The following is a 15,619-nucleotide window of genomic DNA, read 5'->3' on the forward strand; positions in this document are numbered from 1 at the left end:
TTACAGAGAAAGCGAGACAAGCATTGGACTTGATGTGACCTGTACGAAACTGTGCCGGTATGAACGGCTAGTACGACTGTAGCGCCTTGGAGTACACGTTTTCGAGCCACTAGCCCTCTCGTGAAACAACAAATCTAGAAAGGGAGGGGGGAAGAAACCCGCGCATGGAATGAGATACGGCGAGGCACACACGGGAGAAGAGAAAAAGGAATTGGCGATAAAGAAGATTGGATGCGACTCACTAGAAGCGACTCGCGTACAAGAGGCCAAAATTTTACAGAGCAAAAAAAAAAAACGGATCACCGCGACGCGGTGAAAACCAGTACGTGACATCACGAAGAGAGACCGTTCGATACCCTACTCCCAACTTGCCCCACCGCCAGACTAGAGAAAGCGGAAGCTATCGAAAAACAGATTCCATAAGCCGCGCTGAGTGTGCATATCGGCAGCTATTTCGAATGTGGTAAGGAGCCTCTGTGCTGCCTATCCTCGTACATTTCCTCTATTATTCACTTGTTTTTCGTTTGGCTGTTATGTCTTTACCAGGTTAAAACAAACCTGCTGCTTGTGAACAGGGGGGGGGGAAGAAAAACTGCTCGCCGGCACAGGAACCAAAAAGAGGGATAACACGCTTGCCTCAATTGTCAGAGTAAAACGTGTCGCCAATTCGCGGTGGAGAAATACATGCATCCTTGTGCCTCACCTCCTTCTGCTTCGCCTGAAGAACACAGACGTCGCTCCACCCCAACAGACGAAGCCACGCAAAACATTTCGTAGAAGAACTGCTTGCTGTGCAGGGTGCACTGCTCGACTACAAAAACACTTACTCGGACCATGTAGAAAGCTTTATTGCTCTGTTCCGACAAGCGCACACCGACGCGTCATATGCGAACCACTCATTCCCCTGATTGTATATGGAGGTTGGGACACGAGAGTAGAAGAGAGTAACTTCTTTTTAAAACATCCATTCAGCCATAGAACCTGAGCTTACATTCCACTTTACCCAACCCACTGCAGGCCCATCGCCCGGTACGAAACAGCGGGACACGCGCCACAGCAACGCGCCGACCCCGTCCCCCGGGCAGCCTCGCTCCCCTGGCCATTACGCTGGCCGCCAGCAACCCGCTCACCACACGGGTGGCACAGGCGCGCCCACGGCCGCAGGCCGCACCGACGCAGCGCCGTCCACAACCGGACCGCCGACGTCAGCAGCGACACGCCGCCACGACTCCCCCCCCCCTCGTCTTTCAGACACCTGTCCCTACCATCGCCAAGGGCGGTTCGGCATTGGCAGCGATAGGGGGCTGCCTGGCCTCCCCGCCGAGCGGGGGGCGGGCCCTGATACCACGCTAGGACCTTTCCTCGTCATCAGGGCGACAGTGAAAGCCAGAAACAAAAGAGAAAAAAGTCAGTTGAGCAGTACTGATAGAAAAAGTCGCCTCAGGCAAAAAACAGCAAAGCAAAGCACCCGCAAATCTCTAAAGGGAAAAGAATCAAATGGAAAACCCTCTACTGTCGGAGCAATCCACCGTTCGTGCACTGGGTGGTCCTCCAAGAACGGAAGAGGAGCGATTTATGTAGGTGTGCTATGTGAAACACGTCAGGCAAGCTCATCCTATCTGCTGTTCTCCGAAGTGTGCTCACCAGTCCAACGTAGATGGAGGGTCGTTATCGCTATTGCGCGAGTTGAACCTGCTAGGCTCGAACTCGCGGGAACCTCCTCGATCGCGGCGGCGGCGGCCAAATTCACTGTTGCCCTCCCTTCTGGAGAAACCGCCTCGATCAGCCCGCCTGGGGCGCCCCTGCTGCTGCTGCAACCGATCCTGGTGACGCTTGGCGAGCTGCATTAACTCTGTTGGGACAGTAACACGACAGCGAGTCAAGTAGTCGACGAGGTCTACTGCGAGACCCCCGTCCCCCTGGCCAAGGAATGTGTACGCTGTACCGGTGCGACCGGCGCGGCCGGTGCGGCCGATGCGATGGCAGTAGCTGTCAATGTTCTTTGGAGCCTGAAAATTTACCACGCACGTCACATCGGGAATGTCTAGACCGCGAGAGGCAACGTCGGTCGCGACGAGAAGACGAATGTGGTTTGTTTTGAACATGCTCATGACCTTGTCCCGCTGCCTCTGCGACAGGCCTCCGTGAATTGTCCCTACGTAACGTGCATCGATTCCAAGTCGGTGGCTGAAAGCTCTGGCTGTGTCCTCCGTATCCGTCTGGCGCTCCACGAAGATGATGAGCTTGTCGCTGTTGTCATCGATGGTTCCATCCTCAACCAGCGACCCGAGCTTCTCAATGCGCTCTGTGAAGGTGCTGCAGAAGATAAGCTCCTGCTTGATGTGCTCATTCACTTGCAGCCCTGTGCCAGCCGTACCGGCTCGAATCAAGAGACGATCGTTGGATAGATACTTGCGCGCCATCTCTTGCACCGACTCTGGCCACGTCGCCGACCACATCATCGTCTGCGGATGTGAGCCTGAGTCGAGGTGGCCCATAATCTCATCCAAGTGAACCTGGAATCCCATATCGAGGAGGCGGTCTGCTTCGTCGAAGACTAGAAACGACAGATTACGAATGGACAATTCACCGCTATCGAGAAAGTCCTTGAGTCGTCCTGGGCAGGCAACGAGCGCGTCACAACCGTTGCGAAGACAGCGAGCCTGTAGATCTCGTGGGGCACCACCGTAGGCCTCGCAGACGCGCACCTGCCCGCATCCGAGGCTCTGAAGCACCTTGGTGGTTTGCTGCACCAACTCTCGCGTGGGTGCTAGAACCAGAACAGATGGCGTGCCATCGGGATTGCGCTTGAACGCTGCCAGAGCTGGAACCGCGAACGCCACGGTCTTTCCAGAGCCTGTTGGTGCGAGTCCAATAACATCGTGACCGTCAGCCAGCAAGGGTATTGTAAACTTCTGAATGTCAGTTGTGGAAGGATACTTGAGCGCCCTCAATCCCTCCGCCAGCCATCGCGGTGCATCACGTAACTCTGCAAATGAAGCCAGCGGAGTGACATGGACTTGATGACCATTGCCGTCGGTGATAGAGATGTCGTGCTCTGTCGAAACTGCAGACACGTTTGTCTTCTGCGGAGTATGCAGGTCACCTATACTCGAGCTAGTAGCGGGGATTGATCCTTCCTGCACAGCGCTAGTCATAGAAAAGTAACACACAGTGTTCATCAGAGGCAAAAGAGTCTGGTGAGACCAAAAAGATGCTGCCTCGCACCATGCGGCGCCGCGCCTGCCAAACAAGGCATTTGTGAAGCGTCGCATCTGCACAGCTAGTTTGTAACAGTGCCAAAGATTACAGATACAAGGAGTGTAACAGCACAAAGCAGCGACTTGAAGAAAACGTGGAAGTATTCTAATACCGCAGGTGCACAGCGTGGTGAGATAAAAAGATTTAGAGGAAAAGAGTAGCTGATGCTAACATTACATCAAAGAACAAGTTGCATTGTTGGTATAAATCCCCTGAGCCCCTACGACACTGCTGCAGGTAGCACTGCCCCACTTTAAAGACATGCAGAGCCAGCTAGAAGAGGGCAATACTAGCCTGCCTTGACGTCGCTCATTGCAAGATCTCTCTCTCTGAAGCAATGTGCGCTGCTCGCCTAGAGCTACATGTTGCGTATTTGTGCTGTCCTTCGAGCGAGGTGTATACAAATCTATGATACGCAGTCGATGAGCCAGTCAGTAAAGTTATGTGTAATCCCACACCGGAACGCTGCAAAACGCGATGCATGCAGAAAAAAAAAAAACGTTATCTATGAAACGTTGGCGGCGCTGTAGTTAACTGCAATCATCACCCAAACGGAGAAGACGCGTTCCGGAAAACAGAATACCTTGACACGCACTCCGAACTTAGCGCTGTCCACCACCATATCCAAAATCTCTCTGCCCACGGAAGCAGCGCGCACAACGTCCATCACGCTACCGGCGTCGAGGTATGAAACGTTCACTGGAATAGCCTTGAATGTTTTCCCCACCCCTAGGGTGCCCTTCACAGATTCTTGAAAAAGAGCAAAACTCTCGGCGCTGCCTTCGCTCTGCTGGCGTTCGTACAGTAGCAGCGCCTGCGACAGTACGTACGAAACCGTATTATCGTACGTCGTCACCACGCCAAAAGAGTCGCGATACGTAGAAATCGCTTCCCGAAGCTGAATCTCCAGTGAGCGCTCCATCGACGATGCAACGACAGTTTCAAACAGAAGCGGCGCAGGAGGGTACCGGGGCACCATTCTCAGTTTCAGCACGTTCAGCGGCTTCCAGAACTCTTCATTGTAGCACTCGAATGATGCAGTAGCGATGCTGTTCGAGGCTTGGCAATTCGCAAAGAAAGATTTGCTGTTGAACATGCAGTCGATGGTAGCGAATGTCGCCTGCTCACTCGGCGAAGAGCGCTCACCTGACGTGGGGTTCCACACCGTGACCTTGGCAGAGCCACGCGCATCGGTAGACCTGGACACAACGAAGACGCCGATGTCACCGTTGTTGCAAGACCCGATAGCGCAGTAAGCATCGATGCCAAACCCTAGTAGAAGAGAGCAAAGAAGAGTAGCGTGGTTGCAGTGGTGACCCTGCCTCTGCGAGAGAAAAATGAAAGGCGACAGCCAGCTGCTTTCCTCGACGCACAACGCACCTATGGCGCCGGTGCCCATGGTGGTGACGCGCAACAGTGAGACAAAGCGGGCGGCATCCTGCGGCGAGTGGATACCAAACTCTGCTTGTATTGGCGAAACAAAGTGGGTCAGAGGCACCATTCTTCCAGTTGAAGTGGATGCGAATAGTCGTACCTTGCGCTCTTTGTGTGTAGGTCGTAATCCCTGATACTCTGACCACCACCTCCGAGAGTACACGAGGAACTCGCGGTCAGCGTTCGTGACAGCAATGCGCTGTTGCTCGGCACGCGACACAATATCCTCCTCTTTGTACCGAATTCGCTTTTTCGACACTAACTCGAGCTGTAGGTCTACAATGCCTGCTGGTATCCCAGCGTTTTTGCCACAGAGTTCCACCGTGAGCCCTAGGTAACCGCTCTTCAAGACCTTTCTCCATTCTATGATGTTCTCACCCAGTAGCTCTGCGACGTTGAGCTGGGCATCTTCTCGCAGGACGGCAATGTGAAAAGGTGTTGATACTTCGATAAGATCCATCTCGCCAAACCCGAACCTAGTGGCATCCACTTCGAAGAGAAACTCTTCATCGAAGATTGGTTCAGCAGAGCACGCCTTTGCTGCAGATCTAAACCTCTGGTTCCCAAAATGAGCAGCAAAAACAACAGAGCGCTTGCACAGAGTTGAGGGGGCTAGATCAAGGTTATCTACAAAAGCACGCCCACCATTCAGTCGAACAAGAAGGTAGTATCGGCCATCACTCGGTATGGTGATGGACGGCACCGTGCCTACAGTAGGGCGAGACTGGATTTGATTAACAAGCTCCTGTAGTATTCCTTTTTCTTTCACAATTTGCATAATGGCGCTTGGGTTTTCGCTGGAGACACTCTCATCTCCGTGCTCTGATATATATGTATCAACAATGTCGCGTATCGAGTCATAAACACCGGTCTCTTGCAAGAATGAGTGAATTGCAGACTTCATCGACTTCAAATACTCAGGTAGTACCTGGCCAGATCCCTGCAATGCATCCATCGTTGACCCGTCCTTCGACTTCACTCTCTACGGTTCAGCTGATTATTGAAAACGACATGTGTCAAAGTAAGAGACATAGAATGCAAGCGATGAAAGTAGATGTATGTGCCAAGCCGAGCAGGGGCTTCTCACCATAATCAGCGAAAAGGTGTTGCTTTACAGCGTGTATGAAACAATGTGTCCAAGGCTGTACTCTCGTGCTGATTGAGCAAAAGAAATACGGTACGTATGTCAAACCGGTACTGAAAGCAGTTTCCTTTCTTTTCGTAATATTCAATACTCATCATACTGCATACGTGCAATAAATAAAGCACAGTTCATAAGCAGTAGAAGCACCGAGTGTACCAGCAGCGCCACCCCGGGCCAGGCAACCCCTTTGTTTCCGTATGGATCGACCGCCTTCCACACGGAAAGGAAGATGGATGTGAAAAGAAGAAATGCTCCTAGGAAGAACATACTTTTATCCTTCTTGATCACATCGTCGTCGTCATCCATGTCAGTGTCTGTGCCCACGATATACATGGGCTTCACAAGCAACAAAACAAAGCTGCCAAGCAGCGCACACAGCGTGGGCAGCCACATGAGAAAGCTATAGGGTATCTCGACCCTACTTGCCATCACAGCCCCATCCACAAAGACAAGCAGAGCGGACATGAATATAGCTCCCGACGCGACGATGATTGTAGATCGGCGGCGACTCATTGGAATCTCCTCGTGAGTGAAACTGAGGGCAGAAAAATAGGAAGGAAGTGGGAAAATGTGTATCTCCAGTACTTTGAAAGCGTTAGAGCCATCTGTCGGAGAGGAAAACCACAAAACTCCGATTGCTTCCAAGTGCAACATAGACATCTACTACTTTGGGAGGCGACAGTTTTCGCGTTTGGGGGGTATGCGACTGCTTCGCGATGCACGGCTCCTCTTGCCATTAATATTAGGAGACTAGAGCATTAAGGCGCTACTGTTATCATCGTAGAAGAAAAAGACTTAGCCGATAAGCACGTTCAACTGGGTTACTCTTTTGTTCGTATCTATTAGCTGCTGGAGTTTGATGGGGTCATCAGACATCAAGCCGTTCAGGGGCCACTGAATTCCTTGCAAAATGTCAACCTCATCGTTGAGGTTCCACCCAATCACTGCGACACCTCGGCTCTGAAGGTACCTCCACAACAACGGCGAGGAAAAAAGAAATGCACCCACATTAGCGCAGACTTTTCCAAATGATCCCGCTACAACGGTCTTCATGGAGCTTGTGAAAACCGGAATCGAGAATACATCAAAGTTTACGGAGAAGTAAGGTAGCAATCCCGTATAAAAGAGAAAGTACGTCCGGAAGAAATCCCGAGGGCCCCCAAAAATGCGATACCGTTTCCGAATTTCAGGCTCCCTCTCCGCAAAGTACTCGCTGATAAACTGTTGGGTCCGGTGTTGGCTGCTTCCCACAATGGTGGTGCCTTCGCGGCCGTATGTAGCAATCAGGTTTAGAACTTCAGCGACAAAATCTTTCCGTCCATCCTTGATGTCAATGTGCAACGGGATAGAAGGCAGTTTCTCGAAAACTTCAGTCAGGAGACAAATTCTGGTGGTGTCATCAACAGGGACGCTGTGAGACCCCTCGTACTGGTTGATGCTGCGGGTGGTAAACTCCAACTCGATAATTCTCTTGCTTTGAGGGAGTGTTTTAGATGGGTCCTTACCAACCACTAAATCTGAAACCGACACCCCCGCGTACTCTGGACCGCATGTACGTTCTAGTGTGCGATCGTGGGACACAACGATCTGCCCATCCTTTGATTCCCTAACATCCAACTCGACCATGTCACAGAGCCCCTCCTTGACAGCTCGCATAAATGTGTACATTGTGTTCTCTGGACCCAATAGTGAACCACCACGGTGAGCAATTTTGGTGATAGGGTAGGGAAACTTCTTTGCTAAAAGTGCGTTCCGCCTCTTTCTACGCACCGCTACCTCGAGGAGGCCAACAGAGAAAGCGATATAGGCTCCTGCTGCCAGAGCGATGACTGAAGCCACGCTCATTAGAATCTAGCAGAGTGTCAGCCATTACCTAGAGTCATACGAACAAGCAGAGATGTGAAGCAAAGAAAGCGAAGAGGAGAAACTGAGAAGTCACCATGCAGAGCAAAACGGAGTGAAGCGTTGCTCAAAAGCAAAGAACTGACGACAATCAAGGATTGGCAGAAAATGCTAGAAGCAGCATTTATGCCATCAGAAGACCAACTCCCGCCTCGCCTCCACATACGGAGCAGCTTAACTCAGCAAGTGCACGAGAAATAGCGATACTCTTCGTTATGCTCTCATGAATCGAAAACTTTCATGGAAAGTCATGGCTGAAACCCTGGCAGCTGCTAATGAAACACCCTTGCATCCCCATCCAAGCCGTGTGCAATGAGAAACTGATGGCCACACTGATGCGCAGCATCAACCCAAGACCCGCGCACGAAAAATCAGCAGAAGAACAGGAGACAAAGAAAGGCTATATTGGCTTGGTGTCTCCATATGACCTCATTAGATTGCAGAAGAGCAAATCAACAAACACGACAGAGAACTCGCTAACCCACCGCACAGCACTGCCAGACCAACTCTTCACAAGCCAGAGGAAGGGTGAATACCCACCACCAAAGGCACTCGTTTTCACAAAGCAGCACCCGCTTCCAAAATTGCACCGGCCAAGCACCGCCGACACAACTGAGAATAAGGAACGCCCTGGCAGTCCCACCTCCTTCCCTGCGGGCGCACCAAAAGTCCATCGTCCCCAGTTCCTCCTCGACCCCTCGCGGAAAGAAACAGCACCCTCCAGAAACAATGCGTCTGCCAAGCCCCCCTCCCGCCTTTTCTTTTTCGTGACCGCACCACTCCCGAATGCAGCGCCGCCTACCCAGCCCCAAACACCGCCACTCGGAAAGGCGCACGGCTCCTGAAGGAGGCCATAATTTCCCCATAAAACACCAACACCCCGCCCTCAAAACCCGACGAAGTGCCCGGCCAGCACCCCACCCACGGCACGCGAGAACCGCCAGAGACGAAGAACAGAACGCGGAGAATACAACGAACAAGACACCTCACAAACAAAGCCGCTTATCATGAATCTTTAACCGCGCTCATACGGATCACACTAACGCCCGCAATCCGCAACCTCACCAACAAAGCACATCACCTGAGACCACCACCCCGCCGCCCACAAAAAAAAACATCACCAAAAAAAACGTGCGGAAAACAAGAAGCCCAATTTATCACACGGCACGCACGAGACGACAACCTCTGCCATAGCCACCCCACACCTCTTTTCTTGCCAAAGCAGACTTTCCAAAACCACACCAGACCACCATTTTTTTCCATGAGGGGATTTCGCAGGAAAAAAAAGCTGAGCAAAACCAACCACAGAAAGGTACGAAACAGCGGGACACGCGCTACAGCAACGCGCCGACCCAGTCACCCGGGCGCCACCACCACCCCCGCCACAAACGCTACCCACCCGACCCCGTCCCCCGGGCAGCCTCGCTCCCCTGGCCATTACGCTGGCCGCCAGCAACCCGCTCACCACACGGGTGGCACAGGCGCGCCCACGGCCGCAGGGCGCACCGACGCAGCGCCGTCCACAACCGGACCGCCGACGTCAGCAGCGACACGCCGCCACGACCCCCCCCTCGTCTTTCAGACACCTGCCCCTACCATCGCCAAGGGCGGTTCGGCATTGGCAGCGATAGGGGGCTGCCTGGCCTCCCCGCCGAGCGGGGGGCGAGCAGCCAGGCCATAACGGCACGCCGCCGCCACAATCCGCCGCGGAGAGCAAGCCGGAGGTGACAAAAAACGACACCTCCCACCTCCTACAAACTAAGGTCGCAGTCCCCTCGCCCTGGAAGAAAACAGGCACCGCACATAGGGAAAGGAAAAGAAAGACGCACGGCTTCGGGGCATGAAGCAAACGTAAAGCCACGAAGAGGCGGTTCACCAGAGAAGGCATGGCCGAAGGCGTTAAACCTTTCAATCGCAGCACCTGGCATGGGCACTCGAATCTTCGGGCGCGAAGGGAATCCCCGGCAACTTGGGGAGTAGTTTTTTGCGCCAGCCCGCCTCAAAACCCTCCTGCCTCTAGATGCACAATAAAGTAGGCGCTTCCAACAAAAACATAACGATTTTTAGTACTCTGATTGAATCATTGAAAAACTTTCCTTCCCACCAACGTTTCAAACATCACACCGTCTTTTTTTGAACACCTCACGGAGTTCACAAAGAGTGTCTCATGAAGAAGCATAAAACCAGGCCTTTGCCAAGCTTAAAGGGTGCGCTTGCCAGGAAGCTTCCCCATTAAAATTCAGGATGGCGAACCACACAAAACATCCCCTGGTACGCATAGCATTTTAAAACGCTTTTTTGCTGCCGGAAAGCCCTTCGCCGCGGCCATCCACACAACACTCGCTGCGATTCGGCGTGGCGTTCCGGAATCCGTTCCTCTCCGCTGTAGAGGGGGTCGTTCCCCCTGTTTGAATTTCGCCCCGCGTGAAAAGCCCGCCAGGGTAAAGCCGCCATCCCACCGAAAGTGTTCGTGGAGAACAAAAGAACCTGTTTCTACAAAACATCGACAATACGCTGCGCGTGGGTTGGTTAAAAACTCTGCAGTTGCACCCGCTGCCGCCGGGACGTCGGCATCGTGGGTTTGCTGGGCTTTGTTTTTTGCCAGCGTGGGAAGAAAAAAAAACAGGTCCTTCCTCCCGGGGATTGGCTATTTTCACCGGGTTGCAAAATATCCTTCCGTCAGGAATCTGTACGACATTCCTTTCCAGCGTTTCTTTTTGCATGAAAGCAGGGAGCGCGTACGAGGGAACAACGGTTTTCCTTTTTCTTCCGGCAAACCCAAAGGCCGGAGGACCCCCTCCACAACATACCCCGTCTGCCAAAAAGTCCTTTTAACAAGTGTCAAACCGCGTCGTTTCTTTTTTTTGGAGGGGGGGCTACGGGAGGAAATGTGCGTCGCATAGCGCAAAAAAAAGTTCTTTGGGGGGACATTTTCACGCTAACGCGGCTCTCCCCCAATGAAATTAGTTGGCAAGCTTCTTGGCTGTTCGTGGGAGCGGGCGGTGACTTAAGCTGACTTCCCGGTCTTGTGTTCTCCTGGATGCGTATTTGATTGCTGTGCACGTTATCCTCGCTCGGGTTCTCTATGCGGGTGTTGGGGTTCGGCGCGTGGTGTCTGTGGGTGGCGGCGCCCGCGTGCCTTCGGCCCTTGCAACGGAAAAATATCCACGTTTCTGTTGGAATGCTATACTTTTTTTGTTCCTGTGGTTGTTGGGCGTTCTTTTTGCGGGAAGCACTCGTGTGGACTGTGTGGTGTCACCAAAAGCAGTCTAACAAAACATCTTGGCGGTGCGAGGGTAGCGTTCGTTTTTTTCTGCAAAATGTGTGGATGTTGTGGAAAAGAAATTGGATCAACAATTTAAACCAGCATCTCTTTTTTGCCGATGCGGGTGAAAGCAATCCTCCGTGCCAGGGGCTCGGCTGCGGTGTTTGGAGCTTGTGGTTGGCCGGCCCCTGTTGCTAAGAAAAACGCGTGGTTTCTTTGCCAAGAGCACTGTGATGTGGCACTTGTTTTCTCAATTTTGCCACCACATACCGGTGACATGTCTTCTGGCATTGCCATGTTCGGCCCCGGGTTCCTTTGGGGCGTCGCGTGCTGTGGGGGGCCCTCGTTTTGTGGCGCGGCGGGGGCCCGGCGCGCCCGCAGCGGTTTTTCCCGGGCGCGACTTTTTTTTTTGCAGTGCCGGGGTCATTCTTGGGTTTGCTCGTGGGATTTTTGAGCGTTTCGGCTGCTTGGGTTCTCGCCGCGCCTGTGTTTTTCCCTCGGCGGGGAAGGCGCCCGCGGGTTCGGGTGCGTGGGTGGGTGTTCGCCCGGTTCCGTTTTGCGGCCAGTGCGCTGGTGTGGGTGGGGGCGCGGCGGCGGGGGAAAATTCCCCGGGGGGGGGGGCGCCGCGTTTCTTCACGTTTTAAAGGGAAACGTGGAATACCAGTGCGCGCGGTAAGCGTGAAGATAGTTTTCCAGTCCTGTTTGTGTGCGGGGGGGGGGCTTCGGGCGCTTTGGGGAAAGGATGGTGGGGGTGGTTCTTCCCAGGAAAAGGGCATGGGGTCGCGGCGTCGGTGGTTTGGGGGGTGGGTGCGTGGTGGGCCGGAAGCTTAAGGCGCTGGTTTGATGAGTGGTGCGTCAGTAAAATTGAATGCGTTGTTTCTCTGAGGATTGGATTCTGAGAAGCAGTGTGCAGGAGGTTTGTGAAGCTTGGGTGCAGCGATGTATGTGCACGTGCGTCGAAGATCCGTTTGGTACCTTTTCAGAAAAGCAAGGACCACCAGGGTGCATGATTATGCGCAAACTCGGGGTTAAGAGCGCCGCGCGGTTTCGTGCCCCGTGAAGCTCATGAGGGGCGCTGATCCATAACTCTTGGCGAATAATCAACTGCCGCCAGCTGTGGTCAAGGTGTTGATAAGTGTTCATGCCTCTGATTTGATCTATGCGCAAAAATATCACGTGTACTTTGAATTGGAAGAAGAGAGTGTTTGAGAGCTAGTACAGGTGTCCTTGAGGAGCTTTGCAGCTCAGTTTTCTTTTGACGTATTTCCTGGAGTATGAGAGGGTTTTGACACACACACACACACACACATATATATATATATATATATATATATGTATTGCAAGCTACTGCATACTGCGAAATTGAGATGTATGCTTCTGCTCAGGAGTGATTGATACCACCATGGCTTTCTCTGCGTGGGAAATGAAAATAAAGAAGGCAACCTCTTTTACTGGCATGGATGTTCCTGCTTTGATTTCACTCAACTTGATACACACATTCCTTTTTGATTTACTCTCTGTCCCCTGTGTCGCATGCTTCGACACTCGTACTTACAAGGCAGTCCTGCACACGCAGAGTAGCTATTTGGACTTTATATTATTGAGAAGTACATTCCAGAAAGTCTCAGTTTTCGAATATGAGCATGGATGAGCCAGAGAGTAGGATTCAGAGCTCATTTCCCCCGCTTTGGAAAGAGGTTGCTGGCATCTGTAATACCGCATTTCAAAAGTTCAAGAAGCGTCCGTCTCATAACCTATGCAAAGACTACAACAAGCTCATTAGCCAGATATGTGAAGCGCATGGATTGGTCTATAACTTGACTGCGTATCAGTGCTCGAACTATCCTGCTCTTGTTCGAGGCAGCAACTCTACGCCTGTTGTTGGCGAAACAGTGGAAAGTACACAAGTGCTTGTCGTTTACTACCTTCTGCGCGAGCTGCTGAAAAAGCAAGTCAACAATGTGAAGGCGACGATACAGAAGGATTCCATATTGTCATACTTGGACGCGTATGAGAAGTACACAGCAGGAGGAAATGTTGTGAAGTCGATTTTTACGTACCTTCACTGGACCTGGCAAAAGAGAGGCCTGCCAGCTGAGCACATTATTCAACCCACTGAAATTGTTGTTGGTCACCTGTGGATGGATGTCATTTTGACCACCGAGTTGAAGGAGGCGTTCAGAGCGAAAGTGAACGAAATTGTCTGCCGTGTTCGATCAGGCGGCCGGACTAGCGTAGGCGAAATGGAGAGCGTCAAACGCTTTTCTCTTAATCTTGGATGCTCTACTGACGTCCGATTGACTTTATATTCTTCTGTAGTCGAAGAAACGTATCTGAAGAGCCTTACTTCCTACTATTGCGCGAAAAGGTTGGTCTTCAAAGCCCTTGGTGTTGTGGAGTACATCAATCAATGCGTCAAGGCTGTGAAAAAAGAGGACGTATTGGCACGGTGCTTCTTGATTCGATCTTCGTACGAGCAAGTGAGCGAGTCTGTTTTGCGAATTCTCATTCACGACGAGAAAAACTATCTTTCGCCTTTCTGCAAAGAGTGCATCGATCCATCCGATGGTAGCGATCCGTTGTCTCGCAAGAAATCATTGTCGGCACTCTACGATCTACTTGGCGGTGGCGCAGAGGAGTCGTGGATGGAGGATTTGCTAAGAGAAACGGTTTCAGAGTATGCTGATCGGGAGCTCAAGAAGACACACGATTCATGCGAGGCATCGTCTATTTTGAGAATTTTGAAGAAGGCTCAGCAAACCTTTGAAGCAACGATTTCTGGTATTTTCGGTCATCAGCCTCGTCTCATTAGGGCTATCTACGACGGAATTCAGGCCAATTTAGCCGCACTCGAAAGACCAACCGCTACTGAGGACAATGCAGTGAAAATTGCGAAGCGCCTTGCCAAATACGCCGCTGAAGAAAGTAAAAGCATGCCCGTTGAGGAGCTACGTCTGAAAAGCAACTGGATTGCCGTTATTTACCGTCTCTGCTCGCGACAGGATGTTTTCCACCAGTCTTACACTCGCTTTCTGCAAGAGCGCCTATTGAAAAATATTTTTGGTACTGGAAAGCAAAGTGAAATCGCGGTGCGTGAGGAGAGTATTCTATCGAGTCTTCTTATCAAGGATAGGAACTTTGCCTTCATTTTCAACTGTATGCGCATGCTCAACGACACGTACCGAAACGACTTGAAGCAAGCGAAGCGAGTGCAGCAATTTCTAGTGAAGCCATACATATTAACAGCGTTTCCGTGGGGAGAGTCGCGTCGCTCTCCGGATGCGGACCGCACATCTGTTCCCCTTGAATTACAAACTGTCATCTCTCACGACATTGACGCCTACGCTACGCTGCAAAATGGGCGCAGGTTGCTTTTCTCACCGGAGCACTCCGGTGCTCGTGTGAAAATGAGCATCCCAAACAAATCCGTATCGCTTTCGGTCCTAGTTTCATTCCTGCAGATGCGCTACTTGCTTGTCATGAACAAAATGAGTGTGTGGTCCGCTGACGTGCTGTGCTCTCGAACCTGCACAAGTCTCGAGGAGTGCAAGCGAGCGTTGATACCTTTTGTACAAACTGGTTTGCTGCAGGAGGCGGTGCAACATGTGTTTGATCTGAATCCAAACATTTTCGCTTTACAGAATGGCGAGGAAAAGACGTATGACCTCCGCTACATAGAGCTGGGGTCTCAACAAAGTAACCCCGAGAAGAACAGCTTTTTTCTCCGCGGAGAAAAATCCCATGTTTTATCGATTGAAGGTGCTGTGATGCGGGTGCTGAAAGAACTAGGGCCACTGTCACTGGATGACACAATTGGTAAAGTTTCTGCTTCATTAGGTAAACTATCAGTGCAACGAAGGGATATTAAGAAAGTACTTGAAAAACTTGTTGAGCGCGAATACGTGGAGCGTAGCGAGGACAACTACTTATCATTTATCCCTTAAGCACTATATGAGCATCATGACTTTTGCTCCCATGTCTTTTTTTTTTCGCTTGTTTCTCCTGTTTTTCAGAATCGCTGTTTCTTTTCCATTTCGTTTTATTATGGTGATGGGTACAACAAATAAAAAAAGTGCCCAAATCATGTCCTGTTGCTTGTTTGACTGCAAGATTTGGGTGCATCTAGCACCAAAAAATGCCATGATAGGATATCACATCCTCGCAAAAGCAGTCCCTAATTTGCAGAAGTTTTTTTTGTGCGTATTTCATCACTCTGATGTGGAACAGCCCCAGCATGTTATCGGGGTTCAGTACTTTCTATACAAGGAAGCCAAGCAGCCCCTATCCCTGCTGATGCCAAACCGCTTCCGGTGGTGACAGGGTCAGGCACATACACTGTGGGTAGTTTAACGATGTATCGCTACTGATGTCGGTGGTCTGGTTGTAGACGGCGCTGGGTCGGTGCGACCTGCGGCCATGAACATGTTTGTATCATTGATGTGATGAGCAGAGTGTTAGCGCGACTCGAGCATGCTCCACCCAGCATCATGTGAGCTACTGTGAGGCGACCCCCGGGACGAGGTGTGGGTAGGGTTTGAGGTAGAGAAGGTGCTAATGTAGCTGAGTGGGGACGTTGCTTTGACGCGTCTGTACAGCTTTTTTGCATTTATAGC

General features: G+C 51.6%; 5 protein-coding genes across 5 annotated transcripts, besides 3 other annotated features; 1 reads left to right on the forward strand and 4 right to left on the reverse strand.

Annotated features, from left to right (window-relative positions):
• Nucleotides 1–949: 949 nt before the first annotated feature.
• Nucleotides 950–1,374: a repeat region.
• A 266-nt stretch (nucleotides 1,375–1,640) lies between these two features.
• LPMP_282200 (mitochondrial DEAD box protein, putative) lies at nucleotides 1,641–2,528 on the reverse strand (the record flags this gene model as incomplete). Its single annotated transcript, XM_010702258.1, has 1 exon — nucleotides 1,641–2,528. The coding sequence occupies one exon, from the start codon at nucleotides 2,526–2,528 to the stop codon at nucleotides 1,641–1,643; it is 888 nt and encodes a 295-aa protein (XP_010700560.1).
• Nucleotides 2,529–3,766: 1,238 nt separating this feature from the next.
• Nucleotides 3,767–5,650, reverse strand: LPMP_282210 (hypothetical protein; the record flags this gene model as incomplete). The annotated part of the gene is made up of 1 exon (XM_010702259.1): nucleotides 3,767–5,650. The coding sequence occupies one exon, from the start codon at nucleotides 5,648–5,650 to the stop codon at nucleotides 3,767–3,769; it is 1,884 nt and encodes a 627-aa protein (XP_010700561.1).
• Nucleotides 5,651–5,923: 273 nt separating this feature from the next.
• Nucleotides 5,924–6,352, reverse strand: LPMP_282220 (hypothetical protein; the record flags this gene model as incomplete). Its single annotated transcript, XM_010702260.1, has 1 exon — nucleotides 5,924–6,352. One exon carries the CDS (start codon nucleotides 6,350–6,352, stop codon nucleotides 5,924–5,926), a length of 429 nt encoding a protein of 142 aa, XP_010700562.1.
• Nucleotides 6,353–6,634: 282 nt separating this feature from the next.
• On the reverse strand, nucleotides 6,635–7,684 carry LPMP_282230 (glycerophosphoryl diester phosphodiesterase, putative; the record flags this gene model as incomplete). Its single annotated transcript, XM_010702261.1, has 1 exon — nucleotides 6,635–7,684. The coding sequence occupies one exon, from the start codon at nucleotides 7,682–7,684 to the stop codon at nucleotides 6,635–6,637; it is 1,050 nt and encodes a 349-aa protein (XP_010700563.1).
• Nucleotides 7,685–9,052: 1,368 nt separating this feature from the next.
• Nucleotides 9,053–9,405: a repeat region.
• A 3,238-nt stretch (nucleotides 9,406–12,643) lies between these two features.
• On the forward strand, nucleotides 12,644–14,950 carry LPMP_282240 (cullin-like protein; the record flags this gene model as incomplete). Its single annotated transcript, XM_010702262.1, has 1 exon — nucleotides 12,644–14,950. The coding sequence occupies one exon, from the start codon at nucleotides 12,644–12,646 to the stop codon at nucleotides 14,948–14,950; it is 2,307 nt and encodes a 768-aa protein (XP_010700564.1).
• Nucleotides 14,951–15,220: 270 nt separating this feature from the next.
• Nucleotides 15,221–15,619: part of a repeat region that runs on past the window's edge.

This window comes from Leishmania panamensis (genome assembly GCF_000755165.1).
Source record: "Leishmania panamensis strain MHOM/PA/94/PSC-1 chromosome 28 sequence".
Lineage (NCBI taxonomy): Eukaryota > Euglenozoa > Kinetoplastea > Trypanosomatida > Trypanosomatidae > Leishmania > Leishmania panamensis.